Source organism: Sebastes umbrosus, chromosome 6 (genome assembly GCF_015220745.1).
Source record: "Sebastes umbrosus isolate fSebUmb1 chromosome 6, fSebUmb1.pri, whole genome shotgun sequence".
In the NCBI taxonomy this organism is placed as follows: domain Eukaryota; kingdom Metazoa; phylum Chordata; class Actinopteri; order Perciformes; family Sebastidae; genus Sebastes; species Sebastes umbrosus.
In genome coordinates, this window is record NC_051274.1 from 24,137,306 (window position 1) to 24,164,689 (window position 27,384).

At 40.5% G+C, this 27,384-nt stretch overlaps 1 protein-coding gene across 4 annotated transcripts in view; it reads left to right on the forward strand.

The window, feature by feature from the left end:
• Positions 1-27,384, forward strand: part of cpne5a (copine Va) — a 112,595-nt gene that overhangs the window by 52,909 nt on the left and 32,302 nt on the right. For all 4 annotated transcript variants that reach the window (XM_037772779.1, XM_037772780.1, XM_037772777.1 and 1 more), the window contains 5 exons: positions 15,677-15,740; positions 21,413-21,516; positions 21,758-21,862; positions 26,315-26,356; positions 26,635-26,710. In XM_037772779.1, coding sequence (XP_037628707.1) covers positions 15,677-15,740; positions 21,413-21,516; positions 21,758-21,862; positions 26,315-26,356; positions 26,635-26,710 — 391 coding nt within the window. The remainder of the gene's footprint in view (positions 1-15,676; positions 15,741-21,412; positions 21,517-21,757; positions 21,863-26,314; positions 26,357-26,634; positions 26,711-27,384) is intronic.

The window sequence follows — 27,384 nt, forward strand, 5'->3', positions numbered from 1 at the left end:
AAAAAAAACAATATCAGTTTAAAGGGACTGTTTGTAACTTCTTACACGTATAAATCCCCCGGGTCGGTGTCCCATGCACGCTCGCGTGTGGCTGCGCTGTTCAGACAAGACTCCAACACAAACTACACAGAAGCTTGATCTCGCGCTCCACTCTTACGTGCATGCGCGCACACTACACACTGCAGAAGAGTTAGTAGCTCTGAGAATATCTGTTAAATGTACAGTGGACGTTTATGCAGAAATAAATGCTGCAGCTCCTCCAGACCAACAGAGGTTTCCCGTGTCTTGTGAAGTGACGGGGGTCCGCAGCGAGAAACGTTATCGTCTCCGACCAAAAAACTCTGGTGTCTCCCCTGTTCCCTCCGGCCGCGGTCGGGAGGCTGAGGCAGGAAAAGCCAACACTAGGATCAGCATTGATTCATGGAGAGACCTTCGTCTGGTCAGCTAACATTACTGCCAAGCAGCTGAAATATAGAGTGATATTGTGGTTTTAGCTGACGTGTGTCGCCTCACTATTTTGACCGATGCTCGTTCATGTCTATTTAGAGCGAGCACAAGCGCGAGCCTGCCGCTGACTTTCGTTGACTTAACGGCCACAGGTGTCGCTGTTAACAAGCATTTCTGATTCTTACAAACAGTCCCTTTAAGTGTACGCTATATTTAGAATATTTTCCGACGGGGAACTGAACTGAAGGTGAAACCTATCTATACTATTTTTTGTCAACGGAGTCTGGTGGCTTTGAAGAGAGCATAACAAAATATACACGTAATTGCTATCAAGAAATGTATTCTTTCTGCAGCTTTATTGATACTGAAACCACCAATCTCATTAAAACAGCAGAAAATCTTGAGAGAAAAATAAACATCCATCTCACTCAGTTGGTGCAGACGGAAGCTCCAAATGGCTCCTAACCAGGTCTGTGACGAGGCCTCAGGGGACCTGAAGTCAGAACAATCAACTCTGACTTCTCAAGATTAATTTTTGATTGACACATTGGCCGGTGCACATCGTTACTGCTCACACCAGTGCAGGCTATGAATGATAAACAGTGAACGCAGTGATGAATGATAATGATGTTTTTAAATGAAGCTTGGTTCTGTTTTCATTTGATCAACCATGTTTTAATTATCTTTCTACCAAAACAAGTCAACATATAAGACATCTAAAGAACTGTTGTCGGCTCTGAAACACAAGATTGCATAAAATTAAATCAACTCTAATTATTTTATTATATTCCCTCAAGCTTTCATCCTTGTGATCCCACTGAGACATAAATTCAACAATGAATCTGCGCTCATATATCTCTAAGTATCCTTTTTGCTCCCTATAATCGAGTTTTAGACTAAGTATTGACTCGAGCAACAGCAGTGCAATAAATACTACATCTGTGAAACCTATAATGTTTCATATTTGTTGTCTCAGAGGTGTTGATTCAACTCTGTGGTTTCTGGTGTTTTGTTAGATTGCTTTTCACAATTTTAGGTTGCACTTGTATTATATTACATACAGTAGTAAGCTGCACTGTTCTCTTCTCATCCATGCACTGTAGTTTTCTCACTTTTTTCTTGTCTGTCCCGTGTTTCTGTAGCTCACAGTCCATCTAATCTAAATAATGATTTTTATTGTCGTCAAACCAATCAGACTTCATTGTGCTAAAAATCCTCACTTTGCCTTCAGTGCTGTCATGAAGAAGTGGAACAATATCATCACTGACTCTCTGAAAATTATTCTTACAGGATGTTAGAGACAACGTTTCACTAAAACACTGAAGTTTGTAATTGACCATTCACTGAGTCCCGCCCCCGCCCATTTATAGTGATAATGGTGGCAGATTTACAATTGAAAGTCATTGTAATTTCTTAAACAATGATCCTTGATGTTGCTCGGTGGTAGACAAAAGCAGCATCTGATATCTAGCCGTAGATTTTGCCCGCTAAAATAGCAGCTGTTGCTGGTAAAATTGTATCAGCTGCAGCCTGTTTGGTTGCTTAGTTTAGATACTTGTTCGTAATTTCAAACAATATTGTTTTGCAAAGGATTTTAGGATGAGGACTAACCGATGTGTTTGGCAAACGTAGTGCTGACTAACGATGGCTGGAGTTGGCTGAGTGTAAATGACCCCAAATTCAGCTCCATACCTGTTGTGGAAGAGGCTTTTTTAACCATAACTTCTAACCCCACAAACTAATGTAGTAAGTCAATGTTATGCTAAGTTTCAGCCTTCGAAATAATGCTTGGTTACTACTATCAGCAGTAAGCCTACGTGAGACTACGTTTACATGCACAAAATATTCCGTTTTTTGCCCTTATTCCCGTTTACGGTAAGGTCGGTGTTGTGATATTTGCATATATCCAAAATATGTTGATATCCAAGTTTTTCATAATGTTTCATAGTAGGTGTGTTTCTCCTTCCGACCAGAAATGTGGGCTTTTCTTTTGGGCATGCATCTCTGCTAGTTGGTTTGTGTACAAAGCACAGAGCTGACCGTAAACAGGCAAGAGGCAGTGTGTCGCAAAGTGCCGTAAAACCCCCAATAGAGATGCATCTTCCGAATGCGTTAAATACATGTTCAAAAAATGCTCCTAAAACCAGAATAATATGAGCATATCCCACATGTCCTAATTGGAAAATGCTTCATTCAGAATATATAACGGAATATGTTGTTTACACAATAATGGAATATTAGTGCGCATGTAAACATAATCATTGTAGTTATTCCATTACACTTGTGCGCATGTGTTTTTGATTTTGGAAAGGCTAAACAAAAAGACACCACCATCCAAACTCTTAAAAAGCTGAGTGTCACTCTCACTACAGCCCCATGCACACCACTCCAACATGTGAAGGAATCCAAAGCTTGACCAACTTGACTGAGTTGCCATTGCTAAGCTATGATTGGACAGTCTGCGCTTGGAGGAGGGCGTTTAGCAAGCGGTTAGTTAAAACCTTCAAGTACGGAGATGAAGTACAGTTTCTAAGATGCATCTTTTTACATACCCTGTTTCCAAAATACAACAATCAGAATTAATAATCAAAATGTATATAAAAAGGTCAAAGTCATTCTCACAAGATGTCAAACTACTGTGTCAAGTAGTAGAGTTGTATGACTCAGAGAAAACTGAAGCAGAGGGCATCTCATCTCGACTTCAGAGACTCACAGTGCTTTAAAGATGATGGTTAATGTAGTCGGCTGACTGATTTGGGTCTGCACAGCAGCAGTTCCTCCAACATGAAGAAAAAAAAAACGCTGCAGATTTACATACTGAGTGGGAGTGAGAGAAGTTCATTTTTTGGTGGAACTAAAACTCCCTAATCTAAGTACTCTTGATACTGTATGGAGAGAGTCTTCTTTGCCTGTTTAGCCCTGTGTTGTCCTGTATTACTTAACTGGGAGGTGAAGTGTTTTAGACGGCTTACAGTAATCAGCATCCTCTGCCTCGGGACATCACACACAATTAGAGCATTCTGCTGCCTCGCTAAATGCCAATTTGGGCTCCAAGGCTGAGCACTAACAAGGGTCCCTTTCTAATAATGTGTATTCCTGCTTAGGTGAAGAAAACCCAAACCGTGCTGATTCTACAAGAACATTTTTTGCCTGGTGAAACAGAGATTTATTAGGTACCATTTGGGTTCCATAAGAGGCAAAAGGCCTCTCCTCTCAGCAGCACAGCTCTTGTAGCAAACTGTTATTTCACCTGGCCTTCTCACTCTGACATTCAGGTGAATTATTCTGTTTATGATTCTTCAAGGACTTGGGCGTCACACAAAATCTAAAAATCTCCCCTTTTTTTCTGCCATGAAAAGAAACAGTTCTTTTAATGTTGTTAAAAGGGCTCGGTTTTTAAAGCTCTGTGGATAATAAGGCAATAGATTTTTGTGCTCACACTCATAATTAAGGCCTCAAGTGCAAGAGCAGGCAAAGGCGACGGAGGTTTTTACTCTGTGGATAAGCTTAGCTGATTTGTTTTGCACTTAGAGCAGGCAGTGTTAATTTCTGTCATGGCCACAGGCTCATCTGATGGAAAGGTACCCCGACAGCCTCTGAACGAGCGCTTTGCTGCCCCAGTTTAACTCTCCCATGTTGTTAATCTATTCAGCAGCCGAGAACGATCTGTCGGCAAGCAGATTGCAATCTATAGTCAGCAGTACCCGCCACAGAGGAGGTCAGGGCGACCCGGTGTAACATGGTATGAATTCCATTACTCGCCGCCCACCACCAGGTACGGGGGCCAAAGGTGGCGTGGGCTTGTGACACAGAGGGGATACGGGAGATGAGAATCAGCCGTGATTTAATGTAAAGCACCCAGAGTGGGATGAAATGTGACTTACATCATATGCGTAATAGTGTATTAACAGAGAGAATTGGGCATCTCTTTTGGCCTCCGATAGAGAGGGATGTTCTGCTCTTGCCGGGGGGGAATTGAAATGGGCTCGCTATGTCCTCTAGGAAAGGTTTCTCTTGTTGTTGGGAGAGAGCACACAGGAGGAAGTGAACTCGCTGTTATGACTTTGAGTAGTTTTTGTCTGTAGCCCAAGAGAGAAAGTTTCTTTTTGATTGACAACAATCCTCTCTTTCTCTGTCAAAACAAGCAATTGTTAGCTTGCAGGTGGTTGATGAATGCCTCATTTGTTTAGAATCATAATAAATCAAACATTGTTACGGTGATTAAAGCCTGAGCCATAATTTATATAATTAAACAGGCTGTTCTCATACACCGTTCATAGCTATACTTAATGCACTGTAATTTGTATACATCCCACAAAATCAATGCGTATGTAATCCAAATCCCAAACCAAGATCTTTGAAGTAGTTTTGTTGTCTTAACTTGACCAAGTCAATCTTTTCCTAAATCTAACATAGTAGTTTTGTTGCCTAAACCTAACCAAGTTGTCCTAAATCTTACTAAGTAGTTTTTGTCACATAACTTCCGTACTTAAATTACGTCACTTCCATAGTTATTTTAACCCAAACCACAAACTTTTCCTAAACCTAACTAAGTAGTTTTGTTCCCTAAACCTGACAAAGTCAATCTTTCCCTAATCCTAACCAAGTCCATCTTTTCCTAAACCTAACTAAGTAGTTTTGTTGCCTAAGATGTTTCCTTCCTGTGAAGACAGAAAATAATTCTGAAAAGAGTGTATGCATGTAACGAGCAGAAATTGACACATGCGTCACTTGTTGCTGAACATTCGTAGGAAAACGCAAGAAAAATGAGGAATAACTTTTTTGTAAGATATCATATGAACCGTTGAATGAGGATACGTTGAATCAAAACTTCAACAACAGTCTCATTAAATTAATACTCCAATGGAGTGCATATTTAGTGTTCATAATTACATAACAGCAAACATAATTCCCATAAATAACAGGATTATTTTCATTCACTGAGCTTGTGATAATGGTCATTATGCATCAGTGGGAGACCTGAGGTATCCAGTGAACAGCACCCAAGAGGTAACACAACAAAGGAAAACACACATAATGACATATTGGAGACAAAATGCCTTGCACCTCGTTTCCTCTGGTAAAAAAAACAGCAAACACATTCTTTACTCTTGGTTGTTTTGTATATCCAACTTTTTCACACTTTCACATTTTCTGCACTGCATTTTTTTGCCCTATTTACTTGCTTTGTGCTCATTTCTAACAAAGCTTCAAAGAGCTTAGCACAGGTTGCCTGTAGCTACCTGCTTTAAACACAAACACCAGCTCCTCTCGCAGCACCAGCAGGAAGCTGCTCTCTTTTTACAGCTAGGTATTGTGGTGTCCTTTCGAATTAGCCGTTGCACTTTTCAATCTCTTTTTTTTAATCCTGGTGAGGTGAGGGATTATGGATGTTTATCAGTGTATGAAGATCAAGGGGATTAGAGGTATAATCCCATTTGAACCCACATAGAGTTTTGGCAACCTTGTCTAATTCTGTTCAACTGTGATCTGCCCACTGCCCCCAACGTTTACAGTGGCACAAAGCCAGATTATCTGTCTGCCCTCCATCTCTGTTGGTCTCAAGCCAGTTACATTTGTTCATTTACCCTTATCCCCTTGTCGACCAGAGAGATTCATTGGACTCACTAGCCACGGCAATCTCGCTGAAATCACTCTTCCGTGCAGTGAAAATGATCCCATTTCTTGTCTTGTTGCACTCCACTTTCCAAAATAATATGTTTTAATTTGCTTATCCCCAGGTGTGAAATTGCAAAGTAACAATCTTCTTAGTGTGATAACACTGCAGTCCTATTATCTGGTAGGAAAATATGTACTGTGGACCCACCCTAGAACAGCTGCAGTGTGAAAAAAAATATTTCTTTCTTCCCGGGCTCTCACTCATATTGTTGGGCAGATAACCCTCCCCCACTCTCATATGCGTGACACGTTGCTGCGTTGTTAAATATCAAGACCATTCCTCATCCTAATGACCCAATGTGAACGGCATCAACAATTGCTTCCTTCTCTCTCCTCGGACTTTAATCTCAGCAACCTCCATTCAACCCACCACCGCACTGATGGGTAATGGAGAATACAGGCATTGTGAATCACCATTTCACGACAGCAACTGCCTCTAGATGGGAAAATTATAGAGGCCATACATTGGGCCTGAATATCCATAATATAATGTGTCATGCGCAGTGATCTTTTATGCTTGTTTTTTAGAGGGATACATGACTCTAATGGGTTATCCCGTGGAAAAGAGATATTCTCATTGGTATTCTGCAGAGCGGCAGTATCAGAAACTTTGGCCAAGTAATTGTAGTGATGCTGGAATATGCTGCTTGATCTCTTTCCATTCAGTTGATCAAGCAGGGGAATCTGTCAAGACAGCTGAGCTAAGAGCATGACGGCACTTCTTCCTTTCATTTCTTTGTGTGTAAAGGAGGCCACTCTGCTACAAGGCCCTGTTTCGTTTCTGTCTCTACTTGTTTGTTTCCTTCATGAAGTTTTGTTTGATCCTCTGGGTTCCTTTTGAGTAGGAGGGACAGCCGAGGAGGCGGCCTCGCTGACTTGATGCTAATCTGACTGTAAATATTAGGCCCACTGAGATTGTCAGGCAACACCAACGCACATGACGGACTGGCATTGGCATGCTCAGGACCATATGGCAAGGTGTCTGTTGGGAAGCCTCTGAGTTTATTAATTATAGAGAATTGTGAATGGTATTCAGTATCATAGCTACTTAGCATGTTGTTAGTGCAGTCACAACTCACCTGCATTACTCAGATGCTGGAGCCTTAATGCTTTTATTATATCGCATTAATCATTCACTGGGAGCACAGAAGCCATGGACGATAAACGGCTATCATCAGTCTTCTCTGAAAAAGACCACCTTATTCACCTGCCTGCACTTCCCTCGCTGAATTCAGATGTCATTATTTCTTCTGCACAATGCTGTGCTTTACTATCGCTCCTCTTAAACCTGTTGTAGACAGAATGTTTTTTGGCATCATTGGGCAAAAATTCCATAATAACCTTTCAGCATATTGTAATTCAAGTGTTCTGAGAGAAAACTAGACTTCTGCACCTCCTCATGGCTCTGTTTTCAGGCTTTAAAAAAATCTACGGGAGACTCTGACCAATCACAGGTCATTTCAGAGAGAGAGAGCGTTCCTATTGGCTGTGGTCCAGTTGGTGGGCGGTGCTTGGTATTTCCTCAACTGATCTCAACATGGCTGCCGGGTCACAAACTTTCTCATTTCACAGCTAAACAGTACACTACAAGATGATTCTGAAAACGTTTGAGGCGAGAACATTACAGTAACAGAATATTGATTAATATTTGATCAACACTGCTTAGTATGACCGCTTGATTGGAGTTCGCGAGTGATTGACAGCTGCTCAGAGACGGCAAGGCTCCAGTTCGGCTCTGATTACCTGTCTCATGCACTACTGTCAGGATATAGCGACCTTTTTGTTTATTTTATTTTTAATCCTATTTGCTCCAGTTCTACCCTCTGCAGCTTTAACTGTAAATTGCATTAAATCTTAAAGAAATGAGGTAATATAATAGCATAAGTGCTTAAATATCTATTCTTCAAATAAACTTGAGGTTGTTAATGCACTCATTCAGCCCGAACAACCTGTGAGGAGACAGGAGGGTCCTGCAGCCATAAACTAAAGTTATAAAATATTTAATTCTAACCAATCATATCGGTAGTGTTTGATATTTAAATTTTCTGCTATTTTACTTTGTGGATGGGAACCATGAAGCTCCAAGGAAATGAAAGTTGTTGGGAAGTTATTTCACTCATGAATTTTCATTCATCCTTTATTTAAATCTCGAGGAATCATTGAGGGCATGCCCTCATTTCCAATGATGTCGAGAGTACAATTAAACAGAATAAATACACACAAGGAGATAATTAACGAGAAAACAAACAAGCAGCAAGACAGTTAAAAACAGTTACTTTCAAGAGCGGAGTAGTTTGTAATCATGGTTTTAAATTGACCTATAGGTACAATGGTGTTAAAATGTTAATGTGTGTTGTATGTGCATGACATCATGCAGAGAAAGCTAATCTATGTTTGAGTTAAAAATGAAAAAACATGTTTTAGTTCTTTGTTGTTTGACATAATCAAATTTGTATCACCTGCACAGTATGAAAGTGTTGGATGAAATGTACGTTATACCAATGATTTTGCCATTCTTACATCCTGCTCAGTAGTGTGGCTTAAACATCGGAAGAAAATTCAAGGTGTTTGCGTCACAGAAAGGGATCCTGCATTGGGGAGCATTAATTTGCTTAGTAAACTTCATGCAATACACTTATTAGACTTTGATATTTCTTGTGTTCAAGTGGAACTTTTTGCCTGATAGGTTTGAGTAGAAGAAAGCACAGGGGGTCACTAAAAACTAAAAACATAAGCAATGCATTTAAATAGTGGTTTAACAAACTCTCGTTAACTGGCAATACTGTGAAAACTCAAGTGGATTTCTGTGACAGCAACGCAGAGGGAACGAGTGGACAACGATGTCGTGCTTACTGCCCTGCATGCATCGCGTGGGCTCGCGTAACTAATCTCAGTTGATATACAGACGTAGGCAAAGTTGTTGGTAACGTTCCGTTAAAGAGAGAAAAACCCACAATGGTCACTGAAATAACTTGAAACTGACAAAAGTAACAATAAATAAAAATTTACTGAAAATGAACTAATGAAAATCAGATATTGTTTTTGAATTGTGGTTCAACAGAATCATTTTAAAAAACAAACCAATGAAACTGACCTGGACAAAAAATTATGGTACCCCTAGAAAAGATGTAAAATAATGTGACCATAGGGACATGTTAAACTAAGGTGTGTCCTGTAAATAGCATCACAGGTATCTTCAAACTTGTAATCAGTCAGTCTGCCTATTTAAAGGGTGAAAAGTAGTCACTGTGCTGTTTGGCATCATGGTGTGTACCACACTGAACATGGACCACAGAAAGCTAAGGAGAGAGTTGTCTCAGGAGATCAGAAAGAACATTATAGACCTTCATGTTAAAGGTAAAGACTATAAGACCATCTCCAAGCAGCTTGATGTTCCTGTGACTACAGCTGCACATATTATTCAGAAGTTTAAGGTCCATGGGACTGTAGCCTACCTCCCTGGACGTGGCCGCAAGAGGAAAATTGATGACATATTGAAGAGATGGATAATACGAATGGTAACCAAAGAGCCCAGAACAACTTCCAAAGAGATTAGAGGTGAACTCCAAGGTCAAGGTACATCAGTGTCAGATCGCACCATCCGTCGCTGTTTGAGCCAAAGTGGACTTAATGGAAGACGACCCAGGAGGACACCAAATCATAAAAAAGCGAGACTGGAATTTTCCAAAATGCATATTGACAAGCAACAAAGCTTCTGGGAGAATGTCCTTTGGACAGATGAGACAAAACTGGAGCTTTTTGGCAACTCACATCAGCTCTATGTTCACAGACGCAAAAATGAAGCATACAAAGAAAAGAACACTGTACCTAATGTGAAACATGGAGGAGGCTCGGTTATGTTATGGGGCTGCTTTGCTGCATCTGGCACAGGGTGTCTTGAATCTGTGCAGGGTACAATGAAATCTCAAGACTATCAAGTCATTCTGGAGCGAAATGTGCTGCCCAGTGTCAGAAAGCTTGGTCTCAGTTGCAGGTCATGGGTCCTCAAACAGGATAATGACCCAAAACACAGCTAAAAACACCCAAGAATGGCTAAGAACAAAACATTGGACTATTCTGAAGTGGCCTTCTATGAGCCCGGATCTAAATCCTATTGAACATCTGTGGAAGGAGCTGAAACATGCAGTCTGGAGAAGGCACCCTTCAAACCTGAGACAGCTAGAGCAGTTTGCTCACGAGGAGTGGCCCAACATACCTGTCGACAGGTGCAGAAGTCTCATTGAGAGTTACAGAAATCACTTGATTGCAGTGATTGCCTCAAAAGGTTGTGCAACAAAATATTAAGTTAAGGGTACCATCATTTTTGTCTAGGCCAGTTTCATTACTTTGTTTTTTTAAATGATTCTGTTGAACCACAATTCAAAAACAATATCTGATTTTCATTAGTTAATTTTCAGTGAATTTTTATTTATTATTACTTTTGTCAGTTTCAAGTTATTTCAGTGACCATTGTTGGTTTTTCTTTCTTTAACGGAAGGGTACCAACGATTTTGCCTACGTCTGTAAACAAACTATAAGAGTGATCCTTTATAAATCTCCCGCTCCCCTCTGAACTGCCTCCTCGCTCTAAGTGGTGCTGCGTAATATCAAGTGCAGAGGGAAGTGAAGGACAGCATAGCAAATGATTATTGAAATGCACCTTAAGATTCATCATTGGAATATGAATATTTGTAGAAAATGTCTTGGAAAGCCCCTCAGGCAGGTAATTTTCAAGCTAATATGTACCGCTGTCAAACCAGTCAAATTATCAAAGAAATAGAGTTAAAAGTTAATCCTTTTAAAGTACTTTTTATTGGATTTTTACAAGTAATCTTACAATATGTGGGATGTATGTGGTACAATCAAGATGTTAAATCCTCCCTATTATTATCCCCACTGGCCCAAAAGAAAAAAGGGTAGAAGAAAGAAATTAAAAATATATGCTGTATGTATAATAATTATAATAAAACACTGATACAAGAAACAAAAACAAGGGTCCCTTGTGCGTTGGTATCACACGCTGAGAGGCGTGACAAAGAAAAATAAAACTATTTATATTTTATATTTGCGCATCATACTGTATGTAGATATGTGTACGCTTGATGATGTAAACTGAAACACTGATGCTGTCACATCGTTTTGTTTACATGAGTTGGTTAGCTGGGGATTGCCGGCCTGTTAAACATCACAAAACACCCTCATGGTTGTTGACTGTTGTAATTTGAATAATCAAATGTTTGAGCAGCAGCAGAATCAATGGAGACAAATATGACAGACATTTACACGACTAACTGATTAAAGCCTGTCAGTTCCTCCCAGCAGTCGGACTGTAGGCCTCGTTCGCTTGCAGATAGTACAGCAAGGAGGGCGGCGGCAGCGCATTTCACATAATTTCATCATCAAAGCGTTTTCCCACTGAGGAACAATCAGTGAATGAGTGCTGAGTGAATGAGGCCTCTTCATATCACCAGCAGTCACATTTCAGCGCTGTTAAAACTAGCAGAAAAAATTGTCAGCCTGGCCAATAAAAAGGAACTCTTGTGCCACAGGAACTGTATTTATCCACTCAGTGCTTGCTTGCTCTTTGAGTTAACTAATCACTGTCAGAGAAAATGCCGGCACACTCAATAATGCATGCCTAATTTAAAAGACCATTGCCCTTTTGGTACCTGCTCTCCTCCCAGCAGCAGAGAATAGAGCAGGGTGGTGCATCTAAACGTGTCTGGAGCTGATATTTTATCAATCACTGGATCTCATTTCCCAGTTTGAAAGGAGCACTGGTCGTTATGGTGACCCGAGGGAGATGGCTTGACCTGTTGTGTGTGTGCAGGGTTTACTGGCCTCATTGGTGAGGGGTTTACTGGCTCTTTGAGGTGTCATCAAACTCCACGGCGGCGACTTGGAGTGAAACATCAATAATTCAAGGACAGTTAATTCACCTTGAGATTAGTCTCCATGGAGCTTGATGACGGAGCCTGAGAATGAAGTGTGCCTGCCCTCTCACAGTGCAATAGCTTCATTCTACTTTTTGCCTCATTAAAGCCTGAGACTATGAAAGTTCTCCTGAACACACTGGTCGTTGTGCAGCGTTTCCGGTCAGATGCTTTTGGCCAGGGGATTCATAATAAAGTTGATCAAAGTTGCTACATCAGGGGCTACAGTTGCATTTATGGAGCATTAAACTACATGTGTTATGGGCCTGGGAAACCTGAGAGAGGCCAGTAAAGTTTAATGGAACCATATCTCTTTAAAACAATACAAACACTATCTGCACAAGCAGATAAGCAAAATGAAACCACGCTATATCTCTTAAAGGGACTGTTTGTAAGAATCAGAAATGCTTGTTAACAGCGACACCTGTGATAGATTATTATATAATGGTCATTCCCATGCTCACTTGTGTCTCATAAGTTGTTGCAGCAAATTTTGGGTTGATACCATTTGTTACACAGATTTGGTGCTAAATTTAACAATTTTTTACCACTCCAGAATTGATAAAAATGATCAATAATCCCTCCAAAATAAACATTAAGACACCAAGACCTTGAGGAACACCATAGAAAAAGCCATGATGTGATTTGGTATCAAAAACTTTTGGAGATTTCTGCAAGAATTGTATTTTTGGCGACACACCACAGGGCATTTTATACAGTGAGGTCAAGTTTCAAACAAATGCTCTCACTTCAATGAAATGGCTACTATGGGGACTAACATCATCATCACAAGAACACAATTGGGCTCATTGGATCCATGAGAGTCTCAGCTTTACAGTGATACCCAATTTGTGTAATTCCAAGACTGTTTAGGGACCCCAGTATGCAGAAATATTCAAGTACACCATTTTTAGTATAGGCGAAAACAACACATTTATACTGCATGAATAAGTGCATTTTAAACTGCATGTGATTATCATAAAGTGGGCATGTCTGTAAAGGGGAGACTCGTGGGTACCCATAGAACCCATTTTCATTCACCTATCTTGAATTCAGAGGTCAAGGGACCCTTTTGAAAATGGCCATGCCAGTTTTTCTTTCATAGCGTTCTTGTCTTCTCGACAAGTTAACATGGCATGGTTGGTATTAATGGAATCCTCAGGTTTTCCTAGTTTCATATGATACCAGTACCTTCACATTAGCTTTAAAACTGAGCCTGCTACATCACAGGTTTGTGCTAATGCACGCTTCTGCTGCTGTAGTCAACGGCTGCCTCCCATTTAGCAGTATGGAATCCAGTATTACTGATAGTCAGATCAACTGTCACAGCTTGATGAGGATCCGCAGCAAGTCTGACCTTCTAATGATTGCTCTCCAGCTACGGCCACAGCAGGACTCCTGTGTAATTTCCGTCTTTATCCGGAAAGATGACAGGAGCGTTAGCAGCTGGAGTGCTGCTGTATGATGGGAAAGTAGATATACTGTCTCGCTCTGTGTTGGGTGGAATGGGCTCTGCCTTCTGCACACAGCTTCAGTGGATGCAGAGAGTTGGAGAGATTGGATATCAAAAAAAAAAAAAAAAATCTCATTTTGTTCCGCTTCAAAAAATACAGCCCAAAAACATTTAGAACAAACTCTGGAGCAACTCTATTTTTGTTAGCGCCATTGGGTTGGCAAGCTACGGAAGAGGTGAAGCATGGAAACACAGACACACAGGGAACCTCTCTTGTGTTACGATACGTCTTGATCATCTGCTGGAGCGAGAATCGGCGGTAAACAACTGCAGACCTGCGGAGCTTTAAAGTCTCTGTGTAATGCCGGCAAACAGGGATCAGAGGAGTTTTGTGTCTCAGCAGTTTTGTACTAAAAATCTCAAGAGGCAGTATTTTTAACTTGTGTTTGATTCAGTTACAGTGGTGAAACAAAATAATGTGCTCATTAGAACTGTCAGACTGTCACTCTAATGTCACATTATGTAATGCACTACAGCACGGGTCTCCAACTTTTTTTCCTCTAAGAGCTTATTTGACAAAATGAAAATGTGCGAGAGCTACTCATTGCACCAAGTTGCACATCGCAAATAGCAGACAGAATTTCTGTCTTACTTTTATGGTCCTTTAATAACGTCTCAGCCATCGTAGTCATCGCCTCTGTTACAATCCCGTCATAGGCAAAGGGCTTTTTGTGTTTCGTTAGGATGTGCTCCACTAAACAAAGCCTCTGCTGCTGCGTTGGCTTTCTTAATCAGTTTGGTAAACAGAGACTGTTGTCTTTTAGGTAGGGCTTTCAATCGATACAAATATTTGTGATTAATCACATGATTGTCCATAATTAAACGCGATTACTCGCTAATTTATCTCACACTTTTTATCTGTTCAAAATGTACCTTAAAAAGGGAGATTTGTCGAGTATTTAATACTCTTATCAACATGGGAGTGGGCAAATATGCTTGTTTTATGCAAATGTATGTATATATGTATTATTGGAAATCAATTAACAACACAAAACAATGACACATATTGTCCAGAAACCCTCACAGGTACTGCATTTAGAATAAAAAATATGCTTAAATCATAACATGGCAAACTCAAGCCCAATAGGCAACAACAGCTGTCAGTGCATCAGTGTGCTGACTTGACTATGACTTGCCCCAAACTGCATGTGATTATCATAAAATGGGCATGTCTGTAAAGGGGAGACTCGTGGGTACCCATAGAACCCATTTCCATTCACATATCTTGAGGTCAGAGGTCAAGGGACCCCTTTAAAAATGGCCATGCCAGTTTTTCTTCGCCAAAATTTTGTGCAAGTTTGGGGTGTTTTTATCCTCCTTCTCAACAAGCTAGTATGACATGGTTGGTACCAGTGGATTCCTTTCTTGTTTTTTCTAGTTTTGTATGAATCGCAAATCGCGTTGCGGAGTTGCGTTAATGCCTTAAAGAAATTAGAGGCGTTAAAATTAATTTGCGTTAACACGTTATTATTGCGTTTACTTTGGCAGCCCTACTTTTAAGCGTTGTTTTCAGCTCCCTTACCTTCTCCGTTCGTAGACTGCTACCAGTCAGAAAGTCCAATGAAAAATTGCTGTGCACTTTAGTTTTTAATTTAAACAGGTTTACAAAGTTACTTTGTGTTATCAAATTTATTCTTTGAACGTTTCACGAGCCACTCAGAAACAGTAGCTTGCGAGCTACTTGCTGGAAACCCCTGCATTATGAGATTAAAGCTGTAATTCTTTCTAATTATTTTTATTTAAGTGTCTGGTATACTCTCTGGTGGAGCATGCAGAGAGAGATAAATCAAAACTGTTGAGTAAAAGTGAGTACCTGCTCCTAAAGGTGTCCTTTAGCCCTCTGTTAAGAGATAACTGGACTCTCCAACAATGGTTAATGCTGCTGCTAAAATAACTAAAATCTTCACCTCCATCAACTATTGACAGATTTAGATCAGAGGTGTGTGCAGTTTACTACATTGCATGACTTGTGGGTATTGTAAAAGTCAACACAGTGCCTTTCAATGCTATTTAAGCCTCAAACAAAATGATCGAGTGGATCTTTAACGTCGTGCAGTGAGCAATATTTGTTGAAAGAGTGAATGATTTCTATTTGTTTTCACAGCGGTATACCGGGGAAGAAATGTGGGACCATCATCCTGTCTGCTGAGGAGCTGGGAAACTGCAGAGTGAGTCTAAACGGTTTTAACCCGTATATATTTTGTACTTTGCTCACAATGTAGATTTCGTAATAAATGTTTTGCAATGTTCACTGATCTAATTTAAATTGAACCCTTTAACAATGGCCATTGAATTGAGTGTAACTGATTATGGCATGGCCACGGTGAAATTGTATGAGACACACTGAAGGCAAATGGTGCATGTTGTATAAGTCACATAATGCATATAGAAAAACCTGCTGAAGTGAAGTGCCGTGTTTAATAGCCTCGACTTCAGTTAGATATATTGTGTCATAACAGCCCCCATTAAACCAGCAGGATACGCCATGTCTCTTTGCAATTGCGCTTGTCAAATGGAAATTGTGTACATAGTGGATATGCTATGAGTTTAAATGGCTATTTAATGAGCTTGCCTTCATCCCAATCACTAAAACAGATTTTTCCTCCTCTGTGTGGTGTGTTAATCCATGAATCTGTGTTAATAACCGGTGTCCACTAATGCCCATTGGCTTTCTCTCGGCACTGCTAAATGAAGATAGTAAATAATCACATTATACCACTGCCAGTGCAGCAAAGTAGCAAGAGTTATTGGCCAGAACAACTGGCCTCCCTCGGAAGCTATAAAGCGAGCCATTGAACTGCAACTACTGTATGAGTGTTTTATGATATCTTAATGCATGTAAGCATCTAATGGTTCAAAGCTTACATGTTGAGTAATAAGCACCTGGTTTCACTGTAGTTGGGTCTGACTTTAAGGAAGTTTTACTAATGGCACCATTTATTTCCTGACAAATACATAGCCGCTGATCAGAGTGAGACAGATAAGCCATGCTGCTTATAATAAAACTGCCATGATAACCATTACTGATTTGTTTCCTGCTGGATTGAAGCAAGCAGAGTCATTGAAGGGCTGCTGTGAGTCATCAGGTGCAGTGCATCTGCAATGATACAAGTAAGCATAATCGCCGCAAAGCACCACTTCAAGAAGCGGTTTTGTAATATAAATGCAAATCATCATTACCGGTACAAATGACCGTTTCCTTTCTCCCAGACTCAATTAGGGAGACACAGACTTGACACGTCGCTCCAGACCTGCCCTGTTTACACAGGATTTGAATGGAAATACCTCATGTTTGAGTAAAGAGCAGGGAACTGAGAGAAAACGCATATTATAGTCGAATAATCTGAAGACCATGCTGTGAGTACCCACGTCTGTGAATTATTGCAGTTTGATTTGGAATTGCTACCATCCATCTGGATGGTGTTTATTCTGTAATCCACCTGTGACCAATAAATGGCGGCAGCTGAGTTGCTGCTTCGCCTGAGGTAAACACCGCAACTCTTGTTTGGGGAAACTGAAACCAGCAGAGTTGGAATCGACTGGGCAAGTTGTGCAGGGACTGTTAACCGAGAGGAGAGGCGGGTTGGCTTTCACCTTCGCGGTGGATTTGTCAGGTATCATTAGGCGGAGCAACAGCCTCTGCATGGATCAAAGGCTTCCTCTTGGCTGTCCTTAACTCTGGCAGATATGACATGCTGAGCAGCGGCTGGCTCTCTCTCAGATCATCCTCGCCGTCCAGCAGCAGCTCTGGCTGATTAAATCTGAGCAAACCACACAACACTTTACATATGACAGAGAGGTTTTTATTTCTGCCTATTCAAATATGGTTTAGGTCATATGAAGCTATACGTACTGTAGTTCTTCCATGTCTTTCTCTCTCGTGTATGTACCGTATATACTCACCAGTTTACCATTCAATGGTAAGTTTGAAAATGGCAATGCCAGTTTTTCCTCGCCAAAATCTAGCGTAACTTTGGAGCGTTGTTTAGCGTTCTTTCTTACAAGTTAATATGACATGGTTGGTACCAATGGATTCCTTAGGTTTTTTAGTTTCATATGATGCCAGTATATTCACTCTAGCTATAAGTCTGAGTCCACTACAACCTCTGAAAGCATTACGTTAAAGAAATTAGTGGTATTAAAACAAAATTTACGTTAACGTGTTATTATCGTGTTAACTTTGACAGCCCTAATGATAAAAGATTGATACTTGACGTCCGTGTATTGATACAATATTGCCACACAAAATATCGCGATAATATGCTGTATTGATTTCCCCCCCACCCCTACCAATTACCATTGATCATTTTGATTTTATGACGCATTTCCCTCAAGCAAATATTCTCCAATTATCGCTGTGGTTTTTTTGTTCCATTTTCTTTTTGTTTGCATATGTAAAACTGCTCCTCACATTGACAAAAATCCTTCACCCGAGGCTTACAGTCATAATAGACAAACCCCCAAATGAATGGAGCGATGCAAGAAGCCTAAAAAAGAAAATGTGTTTATTTATGATTCATACAATCCTCCGGCTCATGATTCATTCAGTGATTCACAACAATCCCGAGGAGGTCATAAGCATAGTCATAAGCATATGTAACGTCCTTCCAGGTATTCTTATTCCTTTGAAAGACCAGTCCCACTTTCTGAAAGTGACACTGTGCATTGTTGTACTACTCACCCCATGCAGCGATATCTTGGTGGAGCAGAGAGCTGTACTCAGTATCCCCTGCTGCTCCTAAACCTCAGTGGCTGAAATGAATGTTCTGCACATTTTCTCCACTTAATGAGAGAACACTGCTAGGCACCAAAGTGAGTATGTGTTATCTGTAGCTAATGAAGGCTTAAGGCACCGCGTCGCCATGATAGTGTAATTTCAGAGTCCGTGTCAGATTTAAGCAGGACAGTTGTAGGATGCCTCTATTTTTAAGGGTTTGGATAACTGACCTAAGCACACTTTATATCCACAAAACAAGCCACAACGGGAACATTAGAGCAAATTAGGTGTTCTTGTGAAAAGCCACTCCATTGATGAGCTCCTCAGGTACAAACTGCACAGTGGATGGCTCGATAACTGGGCTGACCCGTGTCCAGCTGCTTTTTCAATTATTTTTGATTTTATTTTAGTTTTGACTTTTCGGTTTCATTTTACTTTGGTTATAGTTAGTTTTCAGAGTGTGTTTGCCAGTTTTAGTTTCAGTTTTTCAGAAAGGTTTTGTTCAGTGGGTCTGAGGAGTGAAGCCAATGCTGAAGTGCCATAAACTTGCATTCTTTCTAATAGCCAGCAGGGGGCGACTCCTCTGGTTGCAAAAAGAAGTCTGATTGTACAGAAGTCTATGAGAAAATGAGCCTACTTCTCACTTGATTTATTGCCTCAGTAAATATTGTAAACATGAGTTTATGGTCTCAATCGCTAGTTTCAAGTCTTCTTCAATACAGCATGATGTTCATTTAGTAAATTATGGTCCCATTTAGAGTCAAATAGACCATAAAGCAGGGGATACTTTAGGGCGTGGCTACGTTGTGATTGACAGGTCGCTACCACGGCGTTGTCCGGTCGGGGAGTTGTTCATGTTTTTGTGTTACAACTTTACCCTTTCACAGTGTGTTTATGAAAGTAATTTGTAACACTTTGGTCGCCTATAAATGTCTAATTCAGCGTTCGGTTGTATTTAGCTCCTCCCTCTCATGTCACTTCTGGTTGCAAAAAAAACAAGATGGAAACGGCCAAAATGCTGAAATCGAGGCTTCAAAACAGCAGTCCACAAACCAATGGGTGACTACATCCACTTCTTATATAAAGTCTATGGTCTACACCCATTGTTTAATGTATTTCAAGTCAAGGGAAGCGCATGGAGCGTACTGCAGCTGGACAGAGCTGTGAGCAACGTATTACTGAATAAAGTGTGGATGCCTCTTTGGCATAAAAACAAACCTAAGCTCCATTTCTGGGAACAAGTGTGAGAAAGCAACTTCGATTTAAGACCAAATCATTGCACCCTTTGGCTCAGCAAGGTCTTGTTATCCAAAGTTTAATGAGAGGCGGTGGTTGTTTGAGCCAGAAGTTGTGGCTATTTGAGATTAACAGCTGGCCTCCTCTGTCTCTGCTCACCCTGCACGGTATTAAGCTTCTGAGAGGTCAAGTGGTGCAGCTGACCAGATGAGGAACGGTGTTTCTATGGGGAGAATACAAATGGGAACTCAGGTTTTTTTTTGGATGGTGTTTGGAGGGTTAGTGCCGTCTCCTGGAAGGTGAGGTTGGTTCAGTTTCTGTGGTGAATGTCAATAGAGTTGACGGAAATTCATGTCTCTTTTTTTCGGTAGTGATATGAAGAAAAAAAAAAAAAAAAAACTGAAATGAATTTGCGTTCCTTTTTATTTTATTTTCATTCGTTTTTTTAACGAGGCAATATTGTCTCCGTTTAGTTTTTCTTAAAGGGTATAGTTTTTATTTAGTTTCAGTTGTTTAATAACAATATTTTTCACTGCTTATTTTTGTTTTAGTGTCAGTCTTAGTTTACTATAATAACCCTGCTCTCTACCTATATTGTAGAATTGGAAGAAACACTGATAATAACTGAAAATGACAGTAGTAGGGACTGAAAATACAATAGACGTACAACAGCTGTGCTTCATTTCGCCACCACTGACTGTTTTAATCAGCACATGATTCTGTCTTAACATTTCCATAATGTTGATTGTAAACTATGATTAGAAACAACGGCGATAATCAAATTAGATACATTTTCAGAGTTACTTTACTCAGTATCTATATAGTGGCACCCATCTTTCTCTCAGTGGTTGCCTCAGAGGCTGGTCTGTGTGGGTCTGTGTCCCGTCAGAGGCATAAAGGGATGTGATGGGGGTTAGTGAGAGGCAGGTCAGTGGCAGAGCGAACCACACTGATATGGGTCAAAGCAATCGATAGAATCCCGGCACAGCACCATGCTGATTCAGATCTAATAGCTGCACTTCAAAACCTAAAAGCTCGGGGAGACCAGCGGGGTAAGAAACAGCTCTTCTTTCTGCCAGTTGAATGTCCTCTGATATCACGTCTCATGCTTTAAAATATGATGATCAGACACTTGCATATGCAATATGCTGCAGGGCTAAAAAGTTTTTAAAAAGTCCCACACAGCATTGAGATAAAAGCTGTGAGTTATGGAGAGTTTCTTCTGATATGGACGTCTACCTGTCTGGTCTGTGCTCACTGTGATTCATTATTATACAATGCAGACTAATATCTTGACCACAGAGACTATCTGGAACCAAGACCATTATGGGGCATGTTCATTGTCCTTGTAATGACAGCGCACATTGAAATGCTGTTTAAATGAGTATAATTATGGTAATACCAGCCTTTCTAATGTATCATTAGCTGCACTCACACCCTCCACATCCTTTTTGTACACAGCCCCCCCCCCCCCCCCCACCCACCCTCCTCTATATGCAGGGTTTTAGACTCCATTTCTGTGCCTCTACATGGTCTCTCATACTGTTACTATGATTATATGCAGCACAACAAGGTATTTTCAATTTGATACCACTTATCCCATCCACTGTTGTTATGCAGGAGTTGCATAATGAAGAAATGGTAATGAATGCATTTGCAGGTTTTGGATGCAAGCGCCCACTGGCTGGTCTCGCTCGCTCTTATTAGGATTCAGTCAGCACTTTGCTTTTATTTGGTGCTTCAGTGCTTTTATATCTTGGCACACAGCATGTATAAACAAACAACAGGAGGCAAACAGAGGCAGAAGAAGCATGGATTTACAATGTCCTTTTACTTTTTTGTCTTTTCATTTCTCTGTCTCTCTGTCTTTCTTCCTTTTGTCTGTAGGATTACGCGACCATGCAATTCTGTGCCAACAAGCTAGATAAAAAGGACTTCTTTGGAAAGTCAGACCCCTTCATGGTCTTCTACAGAAGCAATGAGGACGGCACGTGAGTTTGTTTCTGCTTCTCAGTGGGTTATTTCATTTTAGCCCATCAAAGATATGTAGGAGGGCGTGGAGATCAAAGAGGAAGTGAACCAAGGTCGAGAGAATTAGATTCAAATCCCTTGAACTCAGCGGCATAGAGATAAATTCATGCAGGCATGGTCTCGAAGCAAAGCATAGCAGGAAGATTTTTCTTTGAGTTGTATCTTGTAGGAATTTATATTTCTGTCGACCTGCGTCTCCAGGTTCACCATCTGCCACAAGACAGAAGTGGTGAAGAACACGCTGAACCCTGTGTGGCAGCCCTTCTCCATCCCCGTCAGAGCGCTCTGCAACGGAGACTATGAGAGGTAAGATGAATGATGATGTGCTGTAAAGTGTTCTGCACACTCACACACACTCAGATGGAGTGTGATTTTTCCAGTGGAAATCACAACCACGCAGCGTTTCAGTATGCTGTGTACTTATTTCAAAATGGTTTGGGTGTGTCAAATTTAGACACCATTGATTTTCTGCCATTATTTGATCTGCTGCTGTAATAGATAACTTTTACAGGCCTGTCTCTGACTACATGCTACCTTGCCTGGTTGTTCATTGATTTTCCAACAAAGGGCATAGAGAGGCGAAGTCCCTCCCCTAACGGTGTCCCCCATGGCAGTGGTTCCCAACCTGGGGGTGCCAAAGATCACAGGGGGTGGGCCAGGATTTGTCTGCTCTGAGTTTGTAAAAACTTGATTTGCTCATGTATAACTTAAATCATAATAACACACTTACTGGATAAAGTCTGTATATAAAAGTATTTAAAAAGAGATATATATTCTGATACTTAGTAGCAAAATCTAACGAAATATTCAATCCATATTTGTTGGTGTCTAGCCTTTCAAAAACAACATTTTCACTACGGTCAAAAAACCTATTTGCTCTCCCGCTTGACGCACACAAACGGAGGACACACCTATATTAACGGGGCGGTCTAGCAGTAATAAAACAACACCATAAATTACATTTATCAAACCACAATAACCGAAAAGCTATTTGGCTCTAACGCTATTATAATAAATTTAATAAGTCATTACCAAAAAAAGATCATATTATGTGTCTACATTTTGCTTGGCGAATACGTCAAGACGTCATCACTTTATTTATGGTGACAAAACTAACGAGTTCTATTCATTAAAGAACGTTGATTTAATATAAAAACACTAACTCATTTAATACACTGAATCACTTTATTCAAATTGAGGATTTTGTTTGAGTATTTGTAAATTTTTTTAGGGTGATGACATCAGGGGGACTCAGCTTTTCTTTGATACAAGTAGGGGGGGCTTCAAGGAAAATAGGTATGAAACCTTATTTCGTAAAAAAATATATGTATGGTAGTCAACGACAAGAGACAAATAATTTTTTTATCCCTTTTGAATTGCGTCTTAAATCATACATATGATGTTTGTCAATTTAAAAGATAATTTTGTAAGTCAAGAAAGTCTCAGTTTGTCGTAGTATCATTTAGTTTTGTGTGAAAGCGCTCAGTGAACTACATCTTTCATCTCGGACAATATACGTCACCAACACTAGCTAGCTAGCTAACTTAGCTTTTTTCCACGCACAAATGAAATGTGTTTTATCCAGAGACTCCTGGTCTGGGAGTGTAATCTTTCTAATTACGCATTTTCACAGTCTTATACTTCATTAGTTTATGACAAACTGCAACTTTCTTGACTTGCAAAATTATCTTTTAAATTGAAAAACATCATATATATGTGATTTGTGACACAATTCAAACGGGATTGCCAGGATTGTCTCTCACGTTGACTAACACTTTTTTTCTGAAATAAAGTCCCAATAGTGGTCCACCGGAAGGGGCGGGACTTCACTTCTCTGTTACAGAGCATTTTAAGTTTCTGCTCCTATTTTATCTGAATCTCTTCAGAGCAAAGGGCCTCACGGGAAACCTAAAGAGCAGGAGGAGTTTTGGCAGGAAAACAAAAAATAAGAGGAGAGAGATAGACAGTGAGAAGGGTGGCTGTACTGGTCGTTCTGTGGATGTTGACAGGTGGCTGGAACAACAGAGCAGCCCGGCTATGTGTGTGTATGTATGTGTGTGTGTTTGTGTGTGTGGACCCAGACAGCCATGAGAGAGTGTAGAAGTCGTCAAAGAACATGTCAAATCTCGCCCTCTCCCCCACGCTGGGTGTCAAGCGAGGTTCTTCACTTCGATCCCGTCTCTGCTCACCTGCCTGCAGAAGCTAATTGGGTCAGACAGATGGAGTGGAGGCATGAAAGAAGCCTGATCCCCTTTGACGATTTTGATGGCAACATAAATCTAAGCCGATTTAGGGTTCTCCCTGATGTTTCCTATGAAATAGCTACAGTTTGGCTTTTTTTTTTTTACGTGCTCTATTTCCAAGATTCAGCCTTTTGTACTTTATACAGTAGATCATGCAGACTTCACAGATTGAGCCACAGACTCACAATAGATTTAATGTACTGTACACAGAGTAGACAGAAATAACATTAGTAAAATGACACGGTGGGAAACAGAATAATAATATTTGATAGATTCTTCTACCACAAACACCTGGAAAAGGGACACACCACACACAAGAGAGGCAAAACTCAAGGATATCATTCACACTGCGTTAGATGAGACAGGAGGTGAGTCTCCTGGAGGACGAAGATCCAGATCCGAGATGTGAGGGAGAGAGGAGAGAGGTCCCAGGATGGCTGATGCTCCAGTGCAGAAAAGCCTCATGTTTTGCTCTTCATATTTCCTCCGTGCACCATCTTTTACTTGTAAATCTGAGGCAGGAATGATCCGGTTTATTCCCTCTGAGTCACGTCTTTCGGCCTTATGTGAATCTGTCAAATCTCATGTAATCATCTTTGGCTTTAATAGCGATCAGAAAGTGAAATCTCTCCCCATTTTCACTCAAATATGCAGCGAGCGCATGGAACCGAAATAAGATTGATCCGGGAACTGATTCTCTGTATCTTCACCAGTAGATTTGATCGTGTCGTAGTGCTGCTCGTGACCGTGATCAGTGATTAGTTGCAAGAAAATTACATTAGAGAAAATTGATGTTGACTGACGGCATCGCTGGGGAATAATCTGCCAGTGTCAAAACACATTTGTGTTTTAGTCAAGAGTACGAGGAAGATTTGACTGTTCTCTCACTCTGACTCTGAAATTGGAATATCTGGCTGTGTTATATGTTGTTTCATTAAAGGTAGGATTGGTAAAGATTTTAAAACATTTTTTGTTACATTTGTTGAAATTCTCTTTACATCCCGATAGCAATCAATAAATCAAATGCTCTGACAAAACAAGACTGGACTGTGTTTTGGTCAGTCTGTGAATTTGTGGCTAAATTGTTATACAAATAGTCAGTGGTCATGTCTATAATGTTAAATCCAGTTGTACATGTCCACCAGGTCCGGCGAGGACACTAGGGGACGCGCTGCTCCTCTCAAGTGGCCGTTCAAGCGGTGACGTACCCTATCGTGGAATGCACCTGATTGGTCTATGGTTTTCTGGCGGCCTGCTCTTAAACTTTCTATTATTCCGTCTAAACAATCCGCCAAAATCTTCCCTAAAACATTTTAAGCAAGAAATAGGCTATGCTGCTACTGAATCTCGTTTCATTTTAGAACTAGATCGTCTAGTTTGACATCTTGGTCCAAGTTTTGTGAGCTGGATGTGATGCGCTGAACAAGCTCATTTGCATAACGGACTGTTCCCGCCTTTTCATTTTGAAAGAGAAATGGCCAATGAGGAAACTCCAACACTCGGCCAACCAATCGTGTATCTTCATCACTCAGTCAGTCACTCAGTGACAGATAGTTACTTTCTTTTGAAAAGAGTTGGCGAGACTGAGCTCGGTTTTTCAGTTGGATCATTTTTAAAAATCTGGTGTTGGTCTTGCTAGTTTCTCACCGACCCTAACTTTAAAATGAGAAAACGACTGGTTTTGTCACAGATTCACGGTACAATTCTTCTCTTATCTCTCTCTGCACTACATGGATCGCACACATTTGTTATAGGAGGGGAAACATTAAGTTAAGTGCAGACAGAATGAGTTCAGGTCAGGATAACAGGGCAGCCCTCCAGCTCCTCGCCTCCTCCTGGACCCAGAGACACATGATTGACAGCAGCTGATGGGAGGAGGGGCGGCAAGCCACTGATCTTTCCATCAGATAAAGAAGAAAAGAGGAAGCACTATCCGCATTCTCAGTGAATTATCTCAGGCTTCCTCATTTGGTTTCTCGCCTTCCAACTTATTTCGGGAACTTGCAAAATCTTCTCCCTCCCCAGAGGTTAGTTTTCTATCTTTGGCATGTGCAGGGAGAGGATTTACCCAAACTTCTGGCATCTCTATCAACCTCAAACTCTCTGAGAAACACAAACTCCGTAGTAAACAATTCATTAAAACCCTTGATGGCATTTTACCAACTGGCTCTGAAAAGACGTATCTGGATTGAAGACTGACAGAAACTAAGCTGTGTGGATTTGTATTGGTCTCAGTCTAGGTTAAATGATTTGTCATTAACACATTTTTGTCACCCTTATTAGCACCTCAGAAAGACGTCTGCATCTTTTGCATGCCACACACGGAGCAGTTTCTCTTTGATTGATTTAATTCAGCCTTCACTAACAATTGATGAGCTTTAATAGCTTTTTTTCTTTGCTGCGTCATTTAAAAAAATACTGTCTGTGAAGTTTCCCCTCAAGGACATTTAGGTAGTGGCTCACATGTTAATGAACATAAATGTCCTGAACACATTTCTTTTGATGTGTTTTACAGGACAATTAAATCGGAGGTGTATGACTGGGACAGAGACGGGAGGTAATGGATGCACACACAGACAGCAGTTATACCTAATTTATGAAATTTCCACTTTCTACACGATTCTCTTTCACTCCTCTATAAATTACATTTTCATCACACTCACAATCTTTTCTACCTACTTGCTATTCCTTTCTTCATTAACAACTGATTATTCTATTCCATCTGTTCATCAGTGTTTGTGGTGTAATTCTTCCAGCTACTTTTATCTTCCACCTCTCAGGGTTGAACCTCCTGTTTCTGAATGAACATTCACAGTTTTTCTCTCTTTCCTTCAGTCACGATTTCATCGGTGAATTCACCACCAGCTATAAAGAGCTATGTCGAGGTCAGAACCAGTTAAATGTCTACGAGGTGAGTGGCGATAAAAGAGAAGTCAATACTGTTATCACCCTCTCTGTTTAGCCTCAAAGGAGAGGAGTTTCATTTAAAACAGTGATTGTAGCTACACGTTTCATTTTGCCTAATAGTTGACCTGTGTTTAAAACCATTTTTTAAGATCACAGCACTGTCTGTTCTTAATATTTTATGTTATGTATGGTCTCTTTCAACTACTTTAAAGTAGAATCCAGGTGACAATGTAGGCCTGATCTCCTTTATATCTGATTCAGAAGCGTTGATATCTATTTCTGCATGTAAGATTTTTGTGTTTCCACAACTGTGATCAACCTCTGGTTCTGAAAAGTGAAGCCAATGCTGAAATGCCTTAAACATGTATTATTTCTAACAGCCAGCAGGGGGCGACTCCTCTGGTTGCAAAAAGAAGTCTGATTGTATAGAAGTCTATGAGAAAATGACCCTACTTCTCACTTGATTTATTACCTCAGTAAATATTGTAAACATGAGTTTATGGTTTCAATCGCTAGTTTCAAGTCTTCTTCTATACAGCATGATGTTCATTTAGTAAATTATGGTCCCATTTAGAGTCAAATAGACCATAAAGCAGGGGATGCTTTAGGGCGTGGCTACCTTGTGATTGACAGGTCACTACCGGCGTTGTCTGGTCTGGGAGTTGTCTGTGTTTTCGT